General features: G+C 41.1%; 2 protein-coding genes across 4 annotated transcripts; one reads left to right on the forward strand and one right to left on the reverse strand.

Annotated features, from left to right (window-relative positions):
- Positions 1-2,703: 2,703 nt before the first annotated feature.
- On the forward strand, positions 2,704-4,175 carry LOC118516446. The gene is made up of 4 exons (XM_036062341.1): positions 2,704-2,817; positions 2,910-2,983; positions 3,062-3,178; positions 3,265-4,175. Exons 1-4 carry the CDS (start codon positions 2,810-2,812, stop codon positions 3,993-3,995), a joined length of 930 nt encoding a protein of 309 aa, XP_035918234.1. The 5' UTR covers positions 2,704-2,809; the 3' UTR covers positions 3,996-4,175.
- Positions 4,176-4,283: 108 nt separating this feature from the next.
- Positions 4,284-20,838, reverse strand: LOC118516447. 3 transcript variants are annotated; one of them, XR_004907888.1, is made up of 5 exons: positions 6,568-6,589; positions 6,432-6,505; positions 5,961-6,369; positions 5,577-5,893; positions 4,284-5,514 (listed from the first exon to the last, which is right to left on the reverse strand). XR_004907888.1 is itself a non-coding variant. In XM_036062342.1 (5 exons), the coding sequence occupies exons 1-4, from the start codon at positions 20,821-20,823 to the stop codon at positions 5,623-5,625; spliced, it is 792 nt and encodes a 263-aa protein (XP_035918235.1). In that variant the 5' UTR covers positions 20,824-20,838; the 3' UTR covers positions 4,284-5,514; positions 5,577-5,622. The 3 variants fall into 3 exon arrangements, 1 of the variants encoding a protein (XP_035918235.1); XM_036062342.1 differs by lacking the exon at positions 6,568-6,589 and adding an exon at positions 20,786-20,838; XR_004907887.1 differs by adding an exon at positions 12,638-12,704 and having other exon boundaries at positions 4,286-5,514; positions 6,432-12,565.
- Between the last annotated feature and the right edge of the window lie 323 nt (positions 20,839-21,161).

Raw genomic sequence — 21,161 nt, forward strand, 5'->3', positions numbered from 1 at the left:
ACGCTTCAGTAGTTTGGTGGCCATCCGCTGCTCGTCCGCTGGCCCGGCTGGAATCCATCCAGCGCAAACTCACTCGGTTCGCTCTGCGCTTCTGGAGGGTGGAGGTGGACTACGCTGGACGCTGTGCGCTACTGGGACTCGAATCGCTGGACCAACGGAACTGCAACGCCCAGAGGCTGTTTGTTACGGGATTACTAGACAACCGGTTCGACTCGCCGGGGCTTCTTGCTGACCTCAACCTATACGTCCCGCCGAGATCGCTCCGGGCTAGATCGTTGCTCGACGTGGAGGATCGCCGCACCCGATTTGGCGCCTCTGATCCGTTTTTATGTATGTGCCGTGAATTTAACGTCGTGTGTGATCGTCACTAACCGGACATGTCGTGCATTGTGTTTTTAAACTGCATTCATGGAGTGCGACCCACTCTTCGTTAATTTATTTTGTCCGCGTTTATTCATGTAATGTGCACTATGAAATTTTATGTTAAATCCCGCTTCAAGAGAGCCTCATGCGGTCCGTTGAAATAAATAATAATAATAATAATAGTAATCAAAAAGCGTTGCCAGCTGTTCCACCGTTTGCTCTAACGAAAATTCAGACGGACGACTTGGCAGGATAAAGCTCAAATATCGATCATGTTCAGCAACACCCAGTTTGCGCAGCAACAATCGAACCTTAGCGGCGTCGTCGATCCTAGCAGTATCTTTCTGAAACATATCGATGTATCGTGAGTACCAGTTTCTGAACGTAATTCCCATGTCTCGATCGAAGCGAAACTCTGAAATATTTCGAGACAAGGAATCAATAATTTGTTCATGATTGAAACTGGTTGTTGCAACGTTATGGCCCTGACAACGTTGCTGCAATAACTCATTCAAAATTTGCTGCTGCTGAGTCATTTGCTGTTGAAGCGCATTTAGCGTTCTCAGCATCGTGACACTATCCTGGGCTGTTGATGGAGCGTGTTGCGATGGCTGTGGTGCCATCTGCGATGGTTCAGGAGCGAAATATGATGGCGCAGGACCTGACAGCGATGGCGGCGGCGCGTACGACGATTCTCCTCGTGGTCCACTCAGCAACTCCTGTGATGCGAAAACGCCTGGCAGCGGTTCGCTTGGATGAACGGGTGGTGTAGGAGCGGGAACACGATTTTGCGATAAGCGTCGTTGATCGGCATCTCCGAAAGGGTCAACAGAGTTCAGTTCGTTTGTCTCCATCCTTCTACGTTTCCGACTAGGCGAAGAAATTTATCACACGCACGATACACACATACGATACGCGTTAAAACCAAACGAATTGACGAACACTTTAAAAGATTCACACGATTCGCGAAATTTATGCACACGTTAAAATACGGGTTAAAATACGCACAAAACAGTACACATTCAAATAAAACGAATCCTCGTCGCCACTTTTATGTCCGTGTGATATTAGAAAACGGGCCGAGAGTTCTACACGAACACAAATTATTAAATGCTATGGGGCACTGCCCTTATCTCGTTTATTTGCATGTGTTCGCCGTGCCGTCCCGATGTCAAGTTCTCGAGCCGAGGACACGATCCTTGCGACCAAGATCGTTTCCACTCACTCCTCGTCAACTGCAGTAAGAGCGACTGCAGTCGCTTTCTGCAGAGAGAGTGCGTGAGTGGTTGGTCGCATTCTCACTTCCAACACTACTTCATTCCCCAAGGTATCTAATATGTACACAAATACACCTTCATTGCATCTCCGAAATTTATCTTTTTCGTATTTTTGAAAAGTATTTTTCTGTGTTACTTTTTATATTCGTTCCTTTTTTTTTAGAAATGCCTTCAATCAATCCTTTGCGAATTGATGTTGTTATCGCTAGGATTGAAAAAGTGGATGGAATGATTCACGGTGTCGTGGGGAAACCCTTGGGCTACCAGCCCGTTATAACCTGCTCAACAGTCGGTTATAATTGTGGTACCGGCTTCCACATGCCGAACCACAAGATCGTTGAGGGTGGCTTGCGAGCGGTTAGGTACACGCTCAAGGAAAATTTCTCCCGTCTCACGGCATATACCACCCACAAGCCACTGCGTGTTGGACGCACTTATCTGGCCGACGTTGTACTTTCGACGAGAGATGACAGTCTTGTCGATTTCCATCATCATGCCGGCGTGCCTCCAATTCTCACGCCGGTGGATTCGAACGTTTCCCATAGGAACGTTCGAATCGTGTCGTACCACGATAGCACCGTTTTCTGCGTGAGTCCAGTTTCTTTGGCGCAACGAGAAGCATCCGTATTACTGGCCCACTCATAAATACAACGCATAAGCTTGCTCAAAGCAGCTTTATACTTGTAAAGGATTGAACCAGCTCGAAAGCTGCTGGTTCCGCCACAAAGATAATCGCACACAGCACGAACATCATTCGCCGAGTTTCGATCGACGCTTACTTTAAAATAATTTATTTGCCCTTTAAAACCTGTCTATACTACAAAGCTCAAGTGTTTATTTTTAATGCTCAATATATCCCAGGCTCCAAATGACAGATGAAAAGACGTCTTTTCGTGGTCTTTTCACCCACGAAAAGACCCTTGTTTTTTTCTTGTAGCTGTCATTTATTTAAAATTCATACTTATTCATTCATATGCCATAGCTGTGTGTAATACCTCCCCTTTACCGGTGGCTTTCGTATCTTTTTCTGTGTTATCAATTATAATGGGTTATAAGTTGATTTGAACTTGTACTTACCGAGTTGCTTGTCCTCCATCTGATCCGTGAGAGCTATTGCGGTTGTGTTGTGTCGAGACGTAAACATCCAATAAGAGAAGCAACCAAGCAACATGGAAAAGTATGTATTTTTAAATTACATGTAACAAAGGATTCGATGTATAATATATTTATCTCTTTGTTCGTGTTTTAACGATGTGGCGAATCATTTAGCACACCACGCAAGATTGTGGTGCTCAATATGAGAGACGGAAAATATGTTTTATCCGAGAAGCCGCAGCCTACAGGTATAAAAAATATTGGTTCATAAAACTTTAGAGCAGTATTGAGAGTAATATGTATTGTTTTTCATCGTTGTGTTACAGCTTCCTCATCACAACCAACACTACATCCAGATTTTATAAAACAACTACCGACGGCAAAAAATACATCAAAGAACATCCAACCTGCAACAAACATCGTTCACCGCAGTGTTTCCGCAGGTTTGTATGGTTTTCTCGGCATGCGTTTAAAAGATTGGGAGCAGTATTAAAAGTAATATGTATTGTTTTTCATCGTTGTGTTACAGCTTCCTCATCACAACCAACACTCCATCCAGATTTTATAAAACAACTACCAACGGCAAAAAATATATCCAAGAACATCCAACCTGCAACAAACATCGTTCACCGCAATGTTTCCGCATCCATTTCGGATTCCATTTTTTCCGCATCCAACAAACCCAACATTTCCAAACCCATAAGCAGCAATAGTCCCATAAATCTAGAGACAACAATATCCTCTATAGACGCAGGATTGCGCGAACTTTTAGTTTCAATTGGACAGAAAATGGATGACATGACAAAAAAAATTACAAATTTGGACCAGAAACTTAATGAAATAGAAACTAACCACGCCAACAGGGTTCGAGTTGTTGAGAAAAATCAAGCAATTATTAAAACTAAGCTGGACTTGATCTTAGATAAAATCTCTCCTCGTCCAGGATTGGTAACAAATAGTTCATTCAACTGGGAACCGATCGCATCCAAAGAAATGTTGGATGCAGTGGATCAGCAGCTTAATGATCAACAGTATAAAAAAGAATTTGAAGAATATCTGGAATGCCAGCTGCCAACAGATAGCTCGGAAGAAAGGCTTCATTCAGCGATGGACATCATTTTTGCCAGACAGTTTGTTATAGAGATGAGCTGGACGGGAATTGGACATCCGAACCAAAAAATTCCGTTGTTTGGATATAAAAATATTCTTGCTTTATTTAAGCACATTGGAACCTTTCACGGAGTAACTCCAACTCCTTAAAAAATTAAAACATTCTTCCAAAATAAATTGAAGCATGCCCGCCAAAGACTGAACCTAGAAGGTAAGATTAAATCCACACACCACAGACATCAACATTCTCATTATTAGTGTTTTGTTGTTTTGTTATAAAGTTCCTTCACTAACTAAGTGTCCTTATTTTTTAAAATACATGTAATATGATGTAATATGTATGTTAATAATAAAAACTCATGAAAAATGTATAATGTATAATATGTAAATTTTTGAAATGTTATAATCAATAAATTATATTAATTAAAAAGAACGATACAGAAAGAAAATCATATTAATTATTTATTATCTAAGAAATGCAAATATTAGCCTACGAGGGTATGAATTAATGGAACATATTGATACTCATTTTCTTTGGAAAGGGGAACAGCTACCAATTTACATCGTATATCCTCAATATTAACATCCGATTCCGTATGTGCCAGATCGCTCAGGTTTCCATGATGCATATGCATAAATTTAGAATTCAAAGGATATACAAAACAATCGTCTGTTTGAGACAATTTTTTCGCAACAATTTTTATGTTACGGTATTGTTCATGTGCAGTGATAAATTTTCACACGTTACCACTTTTGGTCAAAAACCATTCGTTACGTTCCCCAGTTTTTAAAAGAAAGGCTTTGCGGACATGTAACGTTACCGTGCCAGTTCTGGTATGAACAGAAGGGAAATTTAAACATAGATTAGCGGAACGAGTGTTAAAAACTTCTTTTTCGGAAAGTCTATTTATAGTTTGCTCTAAGCATTTCCAGCCAGAACGCAAAGAACGTTTTAAATGCTGCAAATGGTTTTCAAATGGATAAGAAGATATGCTACTAATTGGACCAAATTGTTCAACTTCTTTGAATATATGTAGCAGATTGTGTACATTGCTTGAAATAAATTCCGGGCCATAGATATTTGCGTAATGTTTTACATAAAGTTGAATCAACGTGTTTGCTGAAGGCCAATGTTCTTAGTAAACATTTGAGGAAAACAAAGTTAAGCTACAAAAGAACAGCATGAAGTGCTTGTATTGTTCTTCATTTGTTATCTCTTTGAGTATAACGAAACTGGCATAAAATAGAAATTAGGAATATTCTGAGCCTTTCCAGTGCTTATAGCCACGCAATGAACGGAACTTTCTATGAATTTCAATAGGAAGTTTGATGTTGGTCAGCATTGCAGACAAATTGTTAATTTGTGTATTGTTAAGCTTTTTTTTAACGCCAAATTTTCCTTCCATGAAACTTACGATCGTGCGTTTGGTGATACCTAAGTCTATCAAATGTAGTTGATCTGCGACGATTATTTGTTTGATAATGTCGAAGTCATTTAGTTTCAACAATGGAGTACAATATTTATGATGACCTTCGTAAATTCGTAATCTGAACCCATGATCTGTTCGCTCAAGTTCAGTATAACTGGAAAATGCAGTTCTTCCATTAAGGCTTCTTCCTTACGTTGCGCATTTCAAGCAACCATCTCGTGAGTTGAAACCAGCAACACCTATTTAAAAAAGTATATTAAGTTCCATACAATTTTCAACGTAATCTTATATTTTGTCTTACCTTTAATATATGCTCGAGCAGGTGAATCAGCTATAATGACACGTAATTATATGGAAATCTTTTTGTTATTGATGGTTATTCCATTTTCCATAAGGAAGTTAAGTTCATCAACGAAGGGCTGAAGAAATTGATCGATATCTGCTGGTTTTGTTGATCCGCTGTAAACTGCAATGGTCATTACCGGCACTTCTGGAATGTTATGAACGTTGAATAATATTGGCCAAAATTGAAGATTGCTGCTTTTAAATATGGGTAATCCATCAATAGAAACATTAAGTTCCAGCTTAGAATACGAATCGAGAGCTATATCGCTGCGGCTGAAAATACAAAACGTAACGTTTGTTATGTAAAGATTGTTGTTAACAACTTTTATTAGCTACGCACCTTAGTTCGTTGAGCAGACATCGTCTTATCCCGTTATACCAATACTGACTTCCGTTTATCGTTACAACTTCATTTGAGTCATTTCGATGAGTCTTCAGCAAAGTTCTAGCATCTTTTGGAAGATTACAAGAACTCACGTTTCGTATGATTTCCATAACTTGACTTATAGAATTATACGATTGATTGGTGGATATTGCCCATCGACGTAATTCGGCTTCTACATCATACCCTTCTGTGCGTTCTGTGTCCATTCTTTCATCGTCAGAGCTTTCAACTAAATAGTCCGTAACAAACTCATCACATTCAGGTTCGCTTGTCGTTTCACCGGCTTCTACTGCTATCACATTGGAAGATCCTTCTGAATGATAATCCATAGGTGCATCGCCTGCGCCTTGGTTGCTTCCAATAACTGGAAAACAAAACTAACCATGTTATAAAAGAAACTAACAATGATATTTGCCCGTCTTATACCGTATGAACTTCCTCCTGCAACTAGCTCTTCGTCATTCTGCTCTAGCAAAGCTGCTCGACGCTCTGTAGCATCGCTATAACGATACAAATATGAATTATATTTTACTCGTTAAGTGAATTGGTCACTCATTTTTACAAGATTGGTGATATTAGTAGGCACTGAGCAAAAACGTAATTAAGAAGCACTCGGAAAATTTTTGTTTGTACGGATAGAAGTTTTCTTTTTGTAGCGCGTCGGCCAGTCTGACAGGCAAAACAACAACAATCGCTGATCAGGGAACCAATATCAACAATATCATTGCTCTCTATTTTTTGATTAAAATTGAAAAATAATGAAAAATCTTTTAAAACCAAATAAAATGTACATGTTAAATAAAGACACGATTTTTCTATATTTTTTTTAATGATTTTACTATTTATTATTAGGTAAAAAGCCGTATAAAGTTCATGAACTCGCTGACTTAGTATTGTAAACAGAGGGATTTGGTCTTTTCATATGTTCCTTGCAGCCTGGGAAGTAACGGGGATACCAAGCAGAGAATGGAAAACCGGCAGAGTGTTAGCGAACGTGATCGTGATAGGACGTAAGTCTGGAACAGTTTAATAAATGAACAACTCTACATTTGGCGCAGCCGGTAGGATCGAGAGGAAGAACGGAAGAACAATGGAAGACAAGGTGAGAGATGTTGTTTGCTCCCGTGGGGAATTTTGAAATGTCTAGTTCCCCACGGGAGCAAAAAAAAAGGATTTATGTGAAATGGTGAAACATTTTAAACAGTGATTACGATTGTAAACAGAGTGCTCATCAAGTGTTTGGTTGAAATGACCAATTTATTGTTGCTAAGTTTTGAGAAGAAAGTGAAATAAGTCAAAAAAAATCAACAAGAGTCATTATGCTAATGAAACACTAAGTTAATATACTTATCAGAGAAACAGGGATAAGGCCAAATTTGGGTAAGAAGGATTGAATCACTAAATTGGGAGATGAAATATGCCGAAAAGAAAATTGGTTGCGAGTCCGAGAAAATAAGTTCTCGAAGCGCACGTGTAAGAACGCCCCGTGAAAAGAAAAAAAAAGAAGCGAGCCCGGTAAAAAAAAGAAAAGAGAAAAAAACCGAAGCGCATTAGAAAAAATTGTTGTGAGTCCGAGGAGAGAATACCTCGAAGCACACGTTTGAGCAATACACAGGTAAAGAAGAATCACAGAAAAGCAGAAACAGAACAGAAAAGCGAGTCCGGTAGATAACCGAAGCGCTAAACAAAAAAAAAATGTTTGCGAGTCCGAGAAAAGAACAAAAGATTTTGTTGTGAGTCCGAGGAGAGAATACCTCGAAGCACACGTTTAAGCAAAACACAGGTACAGAAATACGGAAAAGCGAGTCCGGTTCAAAAAAAAAAACCGAAGCGCTATAAACAATGTAGGCACCGAAACACACAGTTCGATAATATGCCATAGTTTTATAGAATAGGCTGAAACGAAATTTTTGGAGTACAATGGTGGAATGATGAAATCTATCGGAAGATAGAGTCATGGAGGAAAGCAAGAGAAAAATAGAAATCAAAAGTGATTAGGAAACGAAAGCAGTAGTGAGAATATGTTGAGAATAGGAAGAGGAATCCAAAACGAGGTTTTATAAGAAATCTGTCCGGAAAATAGGGAGAAGCGCAATGGGATAGCCATTATGGATTATCATTACGGTAGCTTGGCGCAACTCAAATGTGGGTTTTTTGTTTACATTTTTCTACAGATGGAACAGCACTTCCATTTGGAACCATTTAACGATGCCGTTGATAGTTCGGCGTTGCGCCGTGAGTGGGAAGAGTGGCATAGATCATGCGAGATAGTCTTGGAGTTAAAGCAGACTGAATCGCAACATGAAAAGCTGCTTTTTATGTTGGCCCGTGGAGGCAGAGGATTGCAACGTATCTACTATAATTTAGCACCTGTAGTGGGAGAAGTTGTCCCAGATCCTCCTAAACCACCAATGGCACCAAAAGAAATTCCGGAGTATGATAACGCAGTTCAAAGGCTCAACGCGTTCTTTATTGGAAAACGCAATGAAAGGGTTGAGCTAGAGGTATTCCGCGCGCTAAAACAAAAGCTCGATGAACCCGTTAACCGCTACATGCTACGTCTACAAACACAAGCGCGTAGTTGTGATTTTGGTGCTCGTGAAGAAAAAGAAATTCTTCAGCAAATAACTGTTGGGGCTAGCGATGAGCGAGTAAGAGACAAAGACCTGGAAGGAGTAATGGATTTGAACAATCTGATAAATTATGCGATCAATCGAGAAGTGCTAGTGAAACAAAAAGAAAAATCTCATCCCTTTAAGGGAGAAAACAGTGCGCTGGCTATTAATTATACGGCGGAAAGGAAAACGTCATCGACGGGGAACGATTTTCGAGGACGAGATTAGAGGACAGGTTATAGACCTTCCCAGGATTGCGGACGATGCGGCTCATGGAGGCATCAAGCGAAGGACTGTCCGGCTAGAAATTCTCGATGCAACAAGTGTGGACAGTTGGGACACTTTGCAAGGAAGTGCACAGAAGGGCGAAATAGGCGGACAACACAGGGAATCAACCGGTACCGATGGCAGTAACCGGAAGTGGCTAATGCATTGTGTAATGAATCGCCCCCGGCTATAGAAAAGGTAGAGTGACAACTTACTCAGTTTACTTTCGTTTCAAATTTTTGTTTCTGTTTGGAAATCATAAAGAAATGATTGAGTATTATAATCTGTGGAAAACGGAACCTTTAAATCCTCCTTTCGTTTATTGAATTAGTGAATTGGATTCGTAAGTCATCAAAATAAACAATATATGAAAGGAAAGGAACTTACTATCTGTTATTTTCAAATAATTAATCGTATGTTCATATTTTCTATTTTAGCAACAAAACACCAATGATGGAATGATTGTGGGACACATCGATAAAATACCAGTAGAGTTCCTTATCGATTCAGGAGCAATGATAAATACGAAAACAGAAAAAGTATGGGGAAAATTAATTGGTAGCAGGGCCAAGGTATTTAACATGGAGTTTGAATGTGATCGCCAGTTCAATGCGTATGCATCTAAAGTCCCATTGGAAGTGGTGGCTGGTTTTGAGGCATGAATTACAATCAATGCTGCAAAACCTAAGGTCTACACAGAATTCTTCGTTATCAAAGGAGCGAATCGATGTTTGCTTTGCAAAACGACAGCGGAGGAGCTGAAAGTTTTGAAAGTTGGGCTAGAAGTTAATCTGATAGGGCAAAAGAAAACACCATTTCCAAAATTTCCGGGAATCCAATTGAAGCTTGCAATTGATGATACTGTTATGCCAAAGAAGCTAGCCTGCCTAAGAATACCGATAGCGATGGAGGAAAAAGTCAATCAGAAGTTACAGGAAATGTTAGAAGCAGACATAATTGAGCCAGTTATAGGTCCTGCCAATTGGATATCGCCTATGGTAGTGGTTCCTAAGGGTAAAGACGACATTCGTCTTTGCATAAATATGCGATACCCTAATAAGGCGATTCAAAGGGAACACTATCCTCTCCCTGTAATTGACACACTTCTCAACAAGCTAAAAGGAGCAAAAATATTTTCCAAGCTAGACATCACGTCGACTTGTTACCACATTGAGCTACACCCGGATTCACATGACATCACAACTTTAATGACAGGAAGAGGGCTATTGAGGTTTACAGATACAGAAAAGATTTACCCGCAAACACAGAGGGAAGCTTTAGCTGTTGTTTGGGCTGTAGAAAAATTCTACACGTACCTTTTCGGGATTCATTTTACGGTGTACACTGACCATAAAACGTTGGAATATATATTTGGTGGAAAACACCAAGAAGAGAAACGGGCGTGCACGCGTGCCGAGGGTTGGGCACTGAGGTTGCAACCGTATGATTTCACAGTCGTACACGTTCCAGGACAAAGCAACATCTCGGATATTTTATCTAGGTTGTGCCCCCCGTCGAGTAAAGCGTTTGATGAGGCTTCAGAACATTTTGTTTGTTCTATTGAGATTGGACCAGTAGATATAAAGTTAGAAGAAATCAAACAAGCAACTAATTCCGATGCAACTTTGAATGAAGTTAGTAAGGCTATTGAAACAAACACATGGCCGTCACATTCGTTTGCTTTTCAGGCATTTGCAAAGGAACTTGGGGTCATAAACGGGGTGGTAGTGAGGAATGATCGAATTGTTCTCCCAGAGAAATTGCGGAAAAGAGCTTTAGATATTGCTCATAGGGGTCATCCAGGTATAAAAACTATGAAAAGAAACATCAGAGAGAAAATTTGGTGGCCATATATGGATCGGGACATAGAAAACAGGGTACAAGAATGTGAAGGCTGTGCATTAGTAAGGCAATCAGGGCCACCGGAGCCGATGACAAGAAAGGAAATGCCAGAGCGAGCATGGCAAGATTTAGCAATAGATTTTTTCACAGCAAAAGAATGTGCGACATTTCTAGTCGCAGTTGACTACTACAGTAGGTTTCTTACGGTTATGGAAATGAACACCACGACTGCTAGTAAAACAATTGAAGTTCTTGAACGTATATTCCATCACCACACTTACCCCGAAACGATTAGAACCGATAATGGCCCACCATTTTTTTTTTTTGAATTTTTAGGTTATTGCAAGAGCAAAAATATTAGAGTCATACATACTATTCCATACTGGCCACAGATGAATGGGTGAGTAGAAAGGCAGAATAGGGGTATCTTGCGGGCTTTACGGATTGCCAAAGCAATGAAAGACGATTGGAGGAAAGCGGTGCAAGAATACGTTTATAGCTATAACACAACACCTCATTCAGTTAGGGGAAAATCTCCAATGGAGCTTCTCACGGGCAGACCAGTTAAAGACCTACTACCTTCATTAAGGACTGACCCTTATTGGAATCGGGATGAAGAAGTTCGCGATAAAGACATGATCAGCAAAATGCATGGAAAATTGTACGCTGATAGAAAACGCCATGCCAGGGATAATGCGATAAGTGTTGGAAACAAAGTATTCATAAGAAATTATGAAATGGGTAAATTAGAGCCTACTTTCCGAGCAGAACGTTTTACAGTCGTAGAAAGAAATGGCACAGAGGTAGTTATAACCGGTGAAAATGGAAACAGGTATCGAAGACCAGTAGCTCACATAATAAGATGTCCCACGACGAGTAGCACAAGGAATACTCTACAAGAAGAAGGTAAAACTAATATTCCATCCTTAAAAATATCAGATGGGACAGGACAAAAGCAAGGCCAAAACGAGGGTCCCCTGCCCAGAGAGACCAAAGAGATACGTCAACATACCATTGAGGTTTAGGGAATGATTTCGTTTTGTTTATTCCTTAGTATGTTAAACAAGTGTTATATTGTTAAATTTGTCTAGATTTGTTGGACTAGGTGACCCACATAACCAAAAAGCGATATCCGACCTTACTACGACCTATATACGGAGTCGTATATGTAGACTTATATGTACACTTACAGCAGTAATTAACAGACTTCGTGGATGAAAAAAAAGCGTGCCATAATTATAACAAACAAACCATAAATGTGAAATGTTTCATTCACGGTCCCGAAATTTTTCAGCGGAGGTTTGAAACGTTTCATCCAACCACTTTTGAAATGAAATAAATCAACAATTAAAATTATTCGTTCAAAATTTTTTAGACTTTTATTCGTTGACTTTCGATAAGTTTTTTGACACAACAATCAAACACAGACACAGAAAAGCAAACAACAAGCTATGCCTTTTCTCCTTCTTACACACGTTGCGCGGGCAAGACACCGTCGAAAGAATAAAAAACAATACCTACATTTCATGGTATTTTTCACCGACTAGAACTAGAAGAAGAAGCGATATGGTCTTCTACGTCGATGGCAGATGTATCGTCAATGGCAGATTCAACCGCATCTAAAAATTAATGAGAATATCAGCACATGAATCACAATTTCATCTCATCCTAGAGGACAAATAGAAGAAGGACTAAAACTTCCCATGAACAGTGTGGTCAAAGGTTGACACTCCGACAGAATCGCACTGTTCTCTGAGTGCTGCTAATTGCCTTTTCCTTCTATACAAAATGCCACTCTTTTTCCAGTAACGTGCGTAATTTTCGTGAGACATTTCACTACAACCAATTGAAAAACAAGATCATAGTTAATTAAGTCAAAAATGCACTTTTATAAACAACAAAACCTACACCACGCAATATGCACCAAAGCACGCCTACAATTGTCAATTGACGAAGCAAAATTTGTCAAAGCATTCTTCGATAAATCAAAAAGGCAACTGAACGAATTGGGAAAAAAAATCGAAGCTGATGAAATCATTCAAAAATCAGTTAAAAGGTGAAACATTTCCAGTCATTTCAGAAATATTTCAACAATTTATTTTTCTCCCATAATTTTTTTTTGCCGACATGAGATAAAATAGCACGTCTCGGAACCAATTTTCCTTTAAGACCACAAAGTCGGATAGTCAGTACAAGCTAAAATCTACCGACTTATATCAGACTTTGTGGTCGTAAGGAGGTTATGTGGGGAGGGATGTAGAGTACTAGACTATAACGATTAATTCAAATAATGTCAACTGGGTAACGCAAGGCAGTAATGTCAACTGGGTAACAAATGTAACGTGTGTTACAGATAAGTAACGGGGATACCAAGCAGAGAATGGAAAACCGGCAGAGTGTTAGCGAACGTGATCGTGATAGGACGTAAGTCTGGAACAGTTTAATAAACGAACAACTCTACAACACGAAGCAAATTTTGTTGAGTTAGGTTGTACTTGCGAAGCTCCAGTGTAGCATCACTGCTAAACATCTCAAAAACACCTCATGAAAACATACATTTTATAAACACGTACGTAGAAATGGTCAATCACACCAGAACCTTACGCAACAATTATTTAAACTCAAGCACCCTGTACCCCACCAAGAACAGCATATTCAGCAAATTTGACCAAACATCCATTGCAATAAGAACATTAAAAACCGACTAGCGCACTCGGCTAGCGAGTTGCGCAATGCAATACGAAACCAAACCAACCAATGCACCATACATCGCACGGTGCAGACAACGGTCAGCAACTAAGCGTAAAACTTTATCCACTCCGAACTATCGCAAACAAATAGAACAAAACAGGCATAGTCATAACGACACATTTTATGCGAGCGTAGCAATCGATCGCACCGCGACCAACTCATCCATAGCGACACATTTTATCAAGCACAGCAACGGTAAATCGGCAATTAAACTGAAGCAAACCACCTAACCCATATCGAACCAAAATTGCGCAACGTAAGGCGACACATTGTTTGCGCCAAGAACCTTTAGTTCTTGTCTCCATGCGGAACGTTAATGTAAGCAAATTTTTAGACAATGCTGTTCAACGAACAAACAAAACAAGACTTATTCGAACTAACAAACAATAACACAAGTCCATCCATCCAAACGAAATTCGACACTTTTGTTGACGACAAAAACTTTATGCCTTTGTCGCCAACCAGGAAAAAAAAACAAATAGAAAAAGTTATTTTGAATTTAACATAAACTCAACCTAAATTAAGTAAATTGAACTTTATTAAACTGTAAGAATAAAGTAATAAAGCTGGTATAAATAAAGCTGTCTTCCCCAGCCAACGAGAAAGTTGGTTCTGGGCTGAGACTTGACGCAACTCAAATCTGACGTCCAATTCCTTTCAAGAGCTTTGAGAGTCCCCCTACCCAAGGTAAGGCCTCAAAGGCTCCAACGAAACAGTATGGGATGTTCCTTCTGAATATCTAGAGTCACCTGGCCGACTCAACGCCGATAAGCTTCGAGTGTCCCCCTACCAAAGGTAAGGCCTCGATGTCTCCAACAATCCAGTAAGGAAGATTCTCATCTAGAATCTTCACGATTGCCTGGACAATCGATAAAGGGAAGAATTGGTTCGCTCAGCAAGTTGCTGTTCGTCGCTCTCGTCGAAACCCAAATGAACCACGTAAGTACGGCGCGATTCAAATCGAATATGCGCAAAGCCCCGTCGTAAAAGACCGACCGATCCCGCGTATCACATGGTAACCGCTTTCCTCCATGTTACATGGCGACCGTATTCCCTGCATATTACATGGCGACCGTGAGTTTATTCTGCAATCTTCGTGAATTAAGTGACAAGTGAAGTGAAAAAACTAGTGCTGCCGCAAGAAGTGAATTGCAAAACCAGTGATTGATTTTATTAGAAATCATCCAGAATATCGAAAATTTTTACAAAAAGTGCAATGCATATACATGCAATGAAAAAAGCCATAAATAAGCAGAGACAAAAACTGCAAGATGGGTTTAATCTCAGCAAAGCAGTCAAGTAAAGCGGACTAAGTACAATGAATAAACAAAAACAGAGTGATCAGTGTTGTACACAAAATGTGAATCAAAGATATCGATCATAACCGAGAATGCCCGGGATAAGGTAAAGTGAAAGGAGGAAATGCCTTGTGAATTGTGTACAAAGACGATATAAGATTTAAAAGTGACGAAACATTATGATCATAGTGACGAACGAATAACCTGAACAATCGAAATGTGAATAAGTTACAAAATTCCTGTAAAAAGAAACAAAAAAAAAAAAAAAACAACGCAAGTGAGGTGAAAATCATTAGACAATTTCTAAATTGTGAATCGTGAATTGTGCAAGATGAAGCGACTACTGCAGTGGAAGGCGAGACCACGGTGCACGAAAGTGGACCGGCGGGATCCAAAGAGACAGGAGTCTCCAACGTAGATGCGTACGGACAAGAGTCCCACCAAGATGATAACGAACACGAGAACCAGCAAGATGACAACGTAAACGAGTACCGGCAGAAAAGCATATGGCGCATCAAAAATGTGAAAACGAAGATAAGTAATGCATACAATTTTTAGAATATTTATAAAAAGAAATTTATTCGACCCAAGAGAGTCGAAATATCTATTTAATACAAAACGTCTTTTTTCAAAAACGAAAAGTCTATTTTAATGGGAGACAAAACGAAATATATAATGTATCAAAAATATACATATGCGACCGTATTCCCTGCATATTACACCAGCAATTGTTGCTCCGCAATTGTTTCCCTTTTAACTCGTCGATTTGTTCTGGTCTCAGGTATGGTTTCACAATCTTCAACAACTACGTTATGCTCTGTTACTTGAGAACAAGCAATGGTCTCAACTTCAGAGTCAGTGTTGTGTTGCTGCTGTCCACATTGCGACGAGCTACCAATATGCGTTGGTGCAGAAATCATGGGCTCCACAGCACCCAAAGCAGGTACATTAGGAGTACCGTCAACAGCACGTTGCAAATCTTAAACCTCAATCACTTTCTGTTCGAGCGCATTGAAGTTTCGCAATGATCATGGGCCTCCTCCCGTAGCACGATATTCGCTCCTATTGTGAGCCAACTTCTTCTTCAAGCCTGATTTATAATCAGCCCAAACCTAAAATTGTAAAAGAAGTGATTAAAAATATTGCACTGATTATTAAACAGCCATTTTACCTTTTTCCAACCAGATACGTCTTTTGTCGGAGGGCCCAAATCGTGCAGATTTGTGGCTACTTCATGCCAAAATTTGTTGGACCCCTTGTCCCGAACCCCCGCTACGGACCCGTTCCTTTCAATCAAAGAAACAAGCACCTCAAAGTGTTGTTTAGTGGTTGTTTTACGTTTATCCTGCAACACAATTGTCATGAAAATAATCTCGAAGCCCAATATTTTATAATTTGCCAATACTTACAGCCATCACGACAATTCCAAAATCAAATCAATATTAAAGCAAACCAACCGAATGTTTTGCACGCGCAAACATACCACAAGCTAAATCACAGCTTCTCAGGTGATTCTATTCAACCTGCCTCTTAGAAAATTTGGTTTCATTTTGAGAAGTGCGCGCTTCATCAGGTTGCTGGCACAATTACTTTTACAATATACAGGATGTTCTAGCGACATTTGAGAGTTCCTTACAAAAAAATAAACAAATTTAATTTAATTTAATTTAATTTTATTTAATAAATTTTTGTTTGTGAAAAAAAAGTTTTCCAACGAAATTTTATTATGTGAAGAGTAACTTATAACTAATTTTTCTTGGGTTTTGCTATTGATATACCGGTATCGCTTTTAATTTCTGCTCGAAAAATAGAAAATAGGCCGACGAAATATTTTTGTTTCCACTATTCGGGTGCGTTTCAGTTGCAAAATTTATTATAAAATTTTCCATTGTTTTATCACGTTGTGCGCATCGAAACGAGATATTTTATGAGCCAGTATGTAAACTAACTAAAACCATTCACATAAAATAAAGAATTTTATTTTCCTATAAACACCCTATAGGTGTTATCGAAATTCTGCCACACTGCGTTTATCGAATGCGATAAGTTCAGAAACGAGTAGTTTTGATTATAAATAACTTTTAGCAGTTGTATATATTGTAAAACGACTCAAGTAAATGTAGCTTATCCGTAATCATTGCCGTGATTACGTGTTTCAATCGCAATCCATGCCTATGTTAAGCGCATGTCTTACATGAAAACTTTCATAGTCCACCCATTCTCCTGCCTCCTCACACCATACTCTTGTACTTATGTGTACTTACTTACTTTTCAGGCGCTATAACCGCTTTGCGGTCTTGGCCTGCTGCAACAATCCTCGATACCGCTCACGGTTCAGCGTCGTCGTCTGCCAATCCGTTATCCCGGCCGTTCTGGCGGACGCATCAACGCCATCACTCCATCTCAATTTGGGCCTACCACGTCTCCTCTGTCCTTGTGGACGGCCTAAAAGGACTTTACGGGCTGGGTCGTCCGGTGTCATTCTCATGACGTGACCAGCCCACCGGAGCCTGGCGAGTCTAATGCGCTGTACGATAGTGAGATTATCATACAGCTCGTAGAGCTCGTCGTTGTAGCGGCTCCTCCATTGTCCTTCCACACATACGGGGCCAAAGATCCTTCTGAGCATCTTCCTCTCGAACGCGGCTAAGAGGGCTTCGTCAGTTTTGGACAGAGTCCATGTCTCAGAGGCGTATGTGAGTACTGGGACTATAAAAGTTCGGTACAGTCCCAGCTTCGTCCGTCGCGACAGGTATTTAGAGTGGAGAAGTTTCCTCAGGCTGTAGTATGACCGGTTGGCAGCCAGCACCCGTGCGCGTAACTCAACATCAATGTTGTTGTCGGTGCTGACTTTTGACCCCAGATAGGTGAAGTTTTGGACGACTTCGAAGGTGCGGTCACCTATCTGTACATCACCCCTGTGTAAATCAGTGTTTGTTAGCAGGGCCGCTGGTGGTGCCACCATCATTTTGGTTTTCGCCTCGTTCATCTCCAACCCGAGGTTCTGTGCCGCACGCTCGATCCTTTGATAAGCTTCTGCTACATAGGAGAGCCTCAAACCAATGATGTCTATGTCATCAATGTATGCCAGGATCTGGATTGACTTATAGAAGATGGTCCCCGAAGTTTCCACCTCTGAGTCACGGATGGCTCTCTCTAGCGCCAGATTGAAGAGGAGACAGGCGAGCCCATCTCCCTGGCGCAGGCCCTTGATGGTAGCAAAGGGCCCTGAGAATTTTCCATCCACCTTCACCTGGCATGAGATGTTGGCCATTGTCTTTCGTACAAGCCTGGTAAGCTTGGCCGGGATTCCAAAAGAGCTCATTGCGTCGTACAGTTTTACCCTGTCTATGCTGTCATAGGCGGCTTTGAAATCAATGAAGAGATGGTAGGAGTGGAGCTGCTGCTCCGCCATCTTCTCCAAGATTTGCCGCATCGTGAAGATCTGGTCAGTGGTTGATTTTCCGTTTCGGAATCCTCTCTGATAGTTTCCGATCTCTTCAACGAATGGGACAAGTCGATCTTGTAAGATTAGGGAGAAGATCTTGTAGGCGGTATTCAACACCGTAATACCCCTGTAGTTGCTGCACTCTAGCCTATCTCCCTTCTTGTATATAGGATAGATGATGCCAAGATTCCAATCACAAGGCATCGATTCGCTATCCCATACCTCAGTAATAATTTGATGAATTTCCTGTTCGAGTGCTGCACCACCGTTTTTGATCAGTTCGGCTACTATTCCGTCGGTGCCTGGTGCCTTGTTGTTCTTGAGCCGACGGATGGCCATTCGTGTTTCATCTATGCTAGGTGGCAGTAGCATGATATCATCTGCTAGTGGAGCCTCTAGCTGTTCGTTGAACTGATCATTTAGCAATTCATCAAAGTACTGAGCCCATCGCGAGAGGACCTCTGGCTGGTAACTGACCAGATCCCCATCCTTATTCCGACAGCAGGTCACCTTAGGTCTAAAGTTATTTCGGCGACCTGCTATCTCCCGGTAAAACTTTCTTCCTGGTCCGTAACGCACTCTGATTTCTTGAAGTTCCTGCACCCGCTGCTCTTCCCAAAGTTGTTTTTTGGTGCGGTGAACTCTTTTTTCTTCTCTCCTGAGCCGTGAGTATTCCTCTGTGCATGCCCGCGTTCTATGCCGCTGCTGCATTACTCGGTATGCGCAGTTTTTAAGTTCTGTCACATGTCTACAATCTTCGTCGAACCAGCCAGATCTGGTGTTGCCCCGACGTGGTGGGAGTGTGGAATTGGCACAGCTTATTATTTTTGTTTTTAGAGCGTTCCACCGTTCGCTCGTAGTTTCATATTCATTTTCTGGTAGTAGAGCCTCACATAAAGCGGATTTGAATGCCTGTTGGACGTGACTGTCCTTTAGGGATTCCGTGTTGAGCCGGGCCTGCGTGTTAACTTCGCCCCCATTGACGCGGGGACGGGCGATTCTGCAACGAATCACTAAGCCAACCAAATAGTGATCGGAATCGATGTTGGCCCCTCGATACGTTCTGACGTTCAACAAGCTCGACTGTCTTCGGCGGCTAATCAACACGTGGTCTATCTGATTGGAAGTGGCTCCATCCGGAGACATCCACGTAGCTTTGTGAATGTCTCGGCGCGCAAACTTGGTACTTCCCACAACCAGATTGTTTGCAGCTGCAAACTGGACCAATCTACTACCATTGTCGTTACTGTGCTCATGTAGACTGTGACTTCCAATGTATTGGCGGTACATTGGCTCCCTACCGACTTTTGCATTGAAGTCCCCCAGGATGATTTTAACATCGTGCCTGGGACACTGGTCAATGATTTTTGTGAGGCGGCCATAGAACAGGTCCTTCTCCTCTTCATCCTTGTCTTCGGTAGGGGCGTGAACGTTGATGAGGCTGATGTTGAAGAATCTGCCTCGCATGCGCAGGGTGCATAGCCTATCATTGATAGCCTTGAAGCCGATGATTTCGGATTTCAGCCGCGGACCGACGGCGAAACCCGTTCCGAGCATATGGTGGCGGTCGTGGCAGCTGAAGTATATATCGTAGCGGCTACTGCCACGCCTGTTATGCACACCATTCCCTAACCAACGGATCTCTTGTAGCGCTACGAGGTCCATGTTCAGTATGGCTAGGGCGTCATCAAGTTGCTTCAAGGCTCCGGCTCTGTAGAGAGTGCGTACGTTCCATGAGCCCATAAGAATATTGTTTTTTGGACGGTGCGGGGGTCTGATATCGTATAATCCGGGTATCGCATAATTATTTGAGCTTTCCGTAGTCGCAATGTTACTTGGGGCAGGGGGACTGGCCCTGCGCCCAAGCCCCCAGGTACCTCTAGAGGGCCTCGTGGCAGTTTGGTTTAACGTCTGGTTACCCCCCCCGACGTACAGACAGACCAGTTGCCTGGTCTGCCCACCCCCCTCCTGTTTAGCCTTTCTCCACCATCCGCCCAAGGGGTTGGGACAGGCCCGTGTACCCAAGCTTGGATATGTGGTGGGGAAAGTTACCACTCTGTACGACGAGGACGTGACGGAATAGGAGTTGGGTAGGAGAGCCTTTGTAACCCCGAGAGGAGCTTCGGTTCCTACCCCATTAGCAGAGCATATGTGTATTAAAACAAAAAAATAAACAAACACACAAGTGAAAATAAAAAATGTAATAATAATTGTGCATAATTTAATTAATCCATCAAAGTTCTATTACACACAAAACAAACATATTTAAAAAATAAAACTTATTGATGAACATCCTTATATGAGCCAATTTAACCATCTTATATCATCAATTGCACGGATTCAACTCAAATCCGCAACTCTAAATGTGAGGGATCTCATCTCATACAAACAGGAACGAAAATAACCGTCAAATCACTCATCCATTCAAAATCTGCTTCGATTCAAAACCAACGGTAAAATGAGTGTCGTTTAAAGAGACGTGAGTTATTGTTGAGTGCCCGGAGCGATCGAATCTCGGCGAATGATGTCCGTGCTGCGCGCGAATCTTTGCATACGTACCTAAACCCGTCGATGAACTTGTATCGTTTCATCTGCATATCATCTCCGCATCTCGGGTACAATTGTTGCGGCTGTAAAAAACCTCGCTGTTGCATCCAGCGGATGCCTTCGATGTTCTCCCTGAAAATAGAAGAGAGCAGTTCACTATTATATGCCGACATTGTAAAAATTGAAATGAATGATAAATTGACGTTAACGCCAAACACTGTTGATATTCGATGAAAAGGGGGGTGGGGTTAGGGGGGAGGAAGGTAAACTCGATTATCAGTTATCGATGCATTTGTTCAACGTTGGAGTTGCTCGAATATAACATTTCATGAAAAGATTACTAGTTTAAATGTTTTGTTAAGAATTGCCATAGGAATGTATTTTTTTT

This window comes from Anopheles stephensi, unplaced genomic scaffold, assembly GCF_013141755.1.
Source record: "Anopheles stephensi strain Indian unplaced genomic scaffold, UCI_ANSTEP_V1.0 ucontig293, whole genome shotgun sequence".
In the NCBI taxonomy this organism is placed as follows: domain Eukaryota; kingdom Metazoa; phylum Arthropoda; class Insecta; order Diptera; family Culicidae; genus Anopheles; species Anopheles stephensi.

Coding starts and splice junctions, on each gene's coding strand:
- LOC118516446 (XM_036062341.1), top strand. Junction 2,984..3,061: donor CGAGAAGCCGCAGCCTACAG/GTATAAAAAATA, acceptor GTTGTGTTACAG/CTTCCTCATCACAACCAACA. Junction 3,179..3,264: donor TCACCGCAGTGTTTCCGCAG/GTTTGTATGGTT, acceptor GTTGTGTTACAG/CTTCCTCATCACAACCAACA.
- LOC118516447 (XM_036062342.1), bottom strand. CDS start 20,823: ATGCAGATGAAACGATACAAGTTCATCGACGGGTTTAG. Junction 6,506..20,785: donor AAGTTCATCGACGGGTTTAG/GTACGTATGCAA, acceptor GTATCGTTATAG/CGATGCTACAGAGCGTCGAG. Junction 5,894..5,960: donor TGTCTGCTCAACGAACTAAG/GTGCGTAGCTAA, acceptor TTGTATTTTCAG/CCGCAGCGATATAGCTCTCG.